Source organism: Branchiostoma floridae, unplaced genomic scaffold (genome assembly GCF_000003815.2).
Source record: "Branchiostoma floridae strain S238N-H82 unplaced genomic scaffold, Bfl_VNyyK Sc7u5tJ_1515, whole genome shotgun sequence".
Lineage (NCBI taxonomy): Eukaryota > Metazoa > Chordata > Leptocardii > Amphioxiformes > Branchiostomatidae > Branchiostoma > Branchiostoma floridae.
Genome location: NW_023365739.1, coordinates 23,863 through 29,196, shown reverse-complemented (window position 1 = coordinate 29,196; position 5,334 = coordinate 23,863). Strand labels below are relative to the sequence as shown.

The 5,334-nt window shown below is 37.6% G+C and overlaps 1 protein-coding gene across 1 annotated transcript in view; it reads right to left on the bottom strand.

The window, feature by feature from the left end:
- LOC118407990 (peroxisomal carnitine O-octanoyltransferase-like) overlaps positions 1–5,334 on the bottom strand; it is an 11,376-nt gene that overhangs the window by 2,202 nt on the left and 3,840 nt on the right. Inside the window, exons 2-3 of the mRNA XM_035808594.1 lie at positions 4,841–5,022; positions 3,782–3,912 (exon numbers count right to left, since the gene is read on the bottom strand). Coding sequence (XP_035664487.1) covers positions 3,782–3,912; positions 4,841–5,022 — 313 coding nt within the window. The remainder of the gene's footprint in view (positions 1–3,781; positions 3,913–4,840; positions 5,023–5,334) is intronic.

Genomic DNA, 5,334 nt, shown 5'->3' with positions numbered 1-5,334 from the left:
AGTTTTAGATCGTGACGTTTAGTCACGTGGTTGTCCCTGGAAGTAGGCCACTTTTTTGCGTTTGGCAGAATTTTGAATTTTAGCCATGTTCAAAGGGTTTTTTCTGACAAAGTGAATTTGAATTCTGATTCAACTTCTTGTCAAAGGGAAACCTAGGTATTGCCTATCTAATAAATGATTTCAGAATTTTGAGTCATAAAATGTAGTCCCGTGGTTGTCCCTGAAAGTAGGTTACTTTTTTGCATTTGGCGAAAATTGTGAATTTTAGCCATGTTCAAAGTACTCTACTTGTAAAAAGAAGTCTAACTCAACTTCTTATCAAAGGTAAATGTAGACAACGCCTATATAATAATGTTCAGATTGTGACATTTAATCACGTGGCTGTCCCTGAAAGTAGGTCACTTTAGATGAAAATTGTAAACTTTAGCCACTTTCGAAGTACAATACTTAGCAAAGTGGAATAAAATTATGATAAAACGTTTTGTCAAATGTAGCTGTAGGTATTCCCTATCAAATGATTGATTGTAGAGGTTTGGATCATGGCGTTGGTTGTCCTCATTGGTTGGTTGGCGTTGGTTGTCCCCATTTTCAGATGTTTATGTTTTACTCCTAGAATTAAAGATAACGTTTTTACCTTCGCCAAAAAGGTTATGTTTTGGGTAGCGTTTGTATGTATGTTTGTAGAAGACCAGAATAACTCAAGAACAACTAAATGGATTGTATTGATATTCGGTATGTGGGTAGGTCTTAATGAGACTTGGAAACGAATAGATTTTGGGCCGCCTAGCGGCCTGTTAAGGTACTGCAAAGGAATTTAATGGTTTGATATGTCGAGTTCTGAACATACTGCGGCTATGATGTTTTAGTGGTAGACAGTTCTTGATGCCGAGAGTAAGTGGTGTAGGTTTATGCCTCCTAGTGGCTTGTTTTGAAACTGCAGGACAGGTTTAGTGTAAGACTTTGAAAGAGAATAATTCAAGCTTTGAAAGAGATAACTCAAGAAGGGGTTGACGGATTGTCATAATTTTTGGTATGTAGATAGCTTAAGAGATGCTCCATATAAATACATATTTACTATACAAATCGGAATCTAATTTGCATAAATAATTAGGAAAACAATTAAACACGTCCAGTTCCATTATAGGACCATTAGAAAGTGGCAAATGTAACTGAGAAGAATATTGATCGATATATATCATGCAAAATAAAGACCTAATTTGCATAATTGATTAGAAAATGCTCCGATGTCATTGTGGTAAATGACGGGAACTTCTTACTGGTAGCATTTGGAAGTTATGTACAGGTGAACATAATTGTTGAACTTTGGTTATGCAAATGAGGTCCTTACTTGCATAAATTATTACAAAATGCGATGAAAATCTTTTTAACATAGATTGTTTACATCTGTTATTCGGTGGAGGAGATAAACAAGAAATGGAATGTATGCAAATGAAAATCTTATTTGCATAATTAATGACCATAACAATTAATACAGTAGTTGTAAAGGGTAGAATTATTTAGCGAATGTATGGGGTCGTGGAACTCTAGTATATATTATTTATTTGGTTTTGAAAGATCTGAAACGTTATAAACTGTACTTGAAGTGTTCTTATTCAGGCTTAGAGAAATGCTGTTAGAAGACTCTGATTCTTTGGAGCAGATGACTTTTGGAAAGTTTGTTTTTGCTAACATTTTACAATGTGCAAATTTCAAACGTTTAACGATGTCAATGAGTATTGGATTGGATTGGCACTACAGTGACTGATACTGAATTGAATACAGTGTTTGATCAAAGATTAGTGTTGCATGGCCTCTGTGTCTTTTAAAGTAGTGAAATGCAATACATAATATGAAATATTGTTTCAGCTACGTTCTGTAATGCGTATCTAAAAGGACGCTCACTAGAATTCATTTGATAGATCTAGATATGGCCTACTTTCAGGGACAACTACGTGACTAAAAATCACTACTTGAAACTCTTCAAGCATTTATTAGTTAGGCGATACATAGATCTTTCTTTGACGACAAGTTGAATCAGTATTCTAATTTGCTTTGTCGTGTAGAGTACTTTGAAAATGGCTAGAATTCACAATTTTCGCCAAATGCAAAAGATGACCTACTTTCAGGGACAACCACGTGACTACATTTCATGACTCAAATTTCTGCAATCATTCATTAGAAAGGCAATACCTAGGTCTCTCTTTGAAAAAAGTTGAATCAGAATTTTTGTTTCAGAATTTGAATTCAATTTGTCACAGAAAACACTTTGAACATGGCTAAAATTCACAATTTTCGCCAAATGCAAAAAAGTGACCTACTTTCAGGGACAACCACGGGACTACATTTTATGACTCAAAATTCTGAAATCATTTATTAGATAGGCAATACCTAGGTTTCCCTTTGACAAGAAGTTGAATCAGAATTCAAATTCACTTTGTCAGAAAAAACCCTTTGAACATGGCTAAAATTCAAAATTTTGCCAAACGCAAAAAAGTGGCCTACTTCCAGGGACAACCACGTGACTAAACGTCACGATCTAAAACTCTTCAAGCATTTATTAAATAGACAATACATAGATCTCTCTTTGACAAGAAGTTGACTTAGAATTCTGTTTTATTTTGTCACATGTAGTACTTTGAACATGGCTAAAATTCACAATTTTCGTCAAACGCAAAAACTGGCCTACTTTTGAGGACGACCACGTGACAACCAAACAAGACCCCAGACTTTGCAACAATGCATTTGATAGAAATATTAATCATCTATACAGGGTACAAATTTCAAGTCAAAAAAATTACCAGCTCGGCACTTATGGCGTTACAAAGTTGGGCCAAAAATTACGTTATTTTGAAGCTTGAAACATTGTATTGTTTTGATGCTGCCCAAGAACTCAATTTTATCTCGTTGGAAATTTCACAACAATTTCTAAACAGCCAAACTGTTGGTCTATTCAGATCTTGTTTTGTTTTGACAATACAATAAAAGGTGTTGGAGTGATAATGCCGTAAAGTATGCCGATTTCCGTGTTTTTGAGATGCGGAAATTGGGGAAAATGGCCAGAAAACTTTTTTGGCCCGTTACCATGGCAACAAGGAGTTTTGATCTAAAAGAAAGCTATTTTGAGGGGTTGTGGACCAAGTACTATCACTGTGCAAAATATGAGCCAAATCGATTTTTTGACCTTTGCCACCATTGTTTGATCCTTACAGACATTTGCTCTTAATTATCTACAGCACATACTGTTGTTACAGCTTGCAAACAATTGCAATAGCCGTGCGTAAAGGGTCAGCATTTGAAAATGCTTTACAGTGGCCAGCATACTCCATGATTCATTTATGTTCTCAGTGGCCAAAATGTTGCAGAATCTTGCATAACCTTGGGTTAACCGGTTCTATATTCACAGCCAGGACCTCTATACAATCAGCAGTCACTTGCTGCCGGAAACTATTTACTACTGTACATAAGACGGTAATATCGATGATAATTACTGCCAATGTACGTTACGTTTGGGGCCGCATTGCTAGCAGCGACGCCTGGCGGTGGGGTGAAAGAGAACCGGCCAGTATTGCCCTGAGTGACAGACGGTCGCTGATATGTGGGCTGTTGATTGAATATAGGACCTGATTGCGAAAAAATAAACCTTGTTTATGGACAGTGATTTTCCTACCCTATGAATTATTTATGGATGCAGTATCTTTTACTGGACTGTATTACCAAGCAATGTATCCAAATGAAATTCATCAAGTATCATTTAATCTTAACGGTATCAAAATGAGCATACCTGTCTTAAAATGGCTGACAATCTTGTCCATGGTCACACCAGGAACCCTGTGAGCTGAGAACATGCTGCGAAACTGGTTCATACAGAACGGCTGTCCCGTGAGCACATCCTTGTCAACTGGTATCTGCTCTCTAGAATAAGAAAACAAAATTCTTTATTCTAATTTTGATCAAGCTTCAGATGTCAGGAAGATAAGTAGAAATATGGATAAAGTTTACCACCAATAAACACCTAAGTTCACCACAAAACATTAAAAACACAATATTGAAACAAGACTTTGTTGACCTCATATCTCTGTTATTCTGACCTAATATTCTGATTATGCAAATGACTTTCATATCTGAATAATCTATGTTTGGTTATGTACACATTTAACTTTAAAAAGTCACAATGTTGACAGTCCGATCATTTTTATTACCACTCAGCATCATGGCACTGATTATGCAAATTAGATTCATTTGCATAATTTGTGTCTGTTAATGTTCCACCTGACACAAACTTCCAAAATTGATATAGATATTCCTCATTAGATATACGAACCAAGTGCTAATTGCATATATACATCTATGTCTAAGCTACCTGCGTACTAATTATTATGGAAAACCATCATACATTTGTTCCGTTATTCTCCTTGGAAGATTTTGACAAAAGCTCGCCCTGCAGTTCCAGAGCAAGCTGCTAGGGGGCCCAAACATAACCACCAAAAAAGTCAAGACCAAAACCAGCCCAGGTCAAAAGATACAAAAAACGAAAATTTTGCTGCAATACCAGGGCTACATACCAGCGGGCGCAAAATTGACCTTTACCTTTGTCTTCCCAACAACCTACCCACATGCAATCATAATCCATCAAGAAGTTCTATGCTGACTGCAAAAATACGAAAACACGGACAGTACAGTGCAGTAATCTGAATCGGAAGTAAATAACCATTATCGACCAGATGCGTTTAGACGAAGGCAAGGAAACTTCATTTGCGAGTTTTACGCACGTTTATCGACTTAATCGGATGGAAGTGACTCAGTAAAACGTTAATCTGGAAATGAAGTCTCTTTGACTTACTTCCTGAGGAGTTTCCACAGATAGAGTGCTGCCCAGAGGAACAGTGGAACCCTGTCTGCCGGTTCCACCCCTACGGCAGACCACATGTGGTCCGTGATAGGTACAAACCCGACAACGTTGGAAGCCAGAGGAAGGGAGTGCCGTGACTGAAGGTACATCAGATCCACCCACCAATCTTCAAGCTGAGGACATTACGATGCAGAAAAAAATTTAAGCACGGTTACATGGTTTTTATAATTATACTTATCATTGCTTGGAAAATAGGATCTTTTTTCCCAGTTTTAGGGCTATGCCGCCTGTAGCTTTATACACTGTAAGACCATCCTCCTACGCACGGTCCCAACGGCTAGCTGACTGCTCAGCCTATTGGGCCCTGCTATCCCAGGCCCTACCCCCAGGTATTGGGCTTTTTGTTGTCGAAAGCTGTCTCGCAAAGGCCGCTGGGAAGCTATCAGCCAATCATGTTACGTCTTACATAGCACCATCCTCCTACG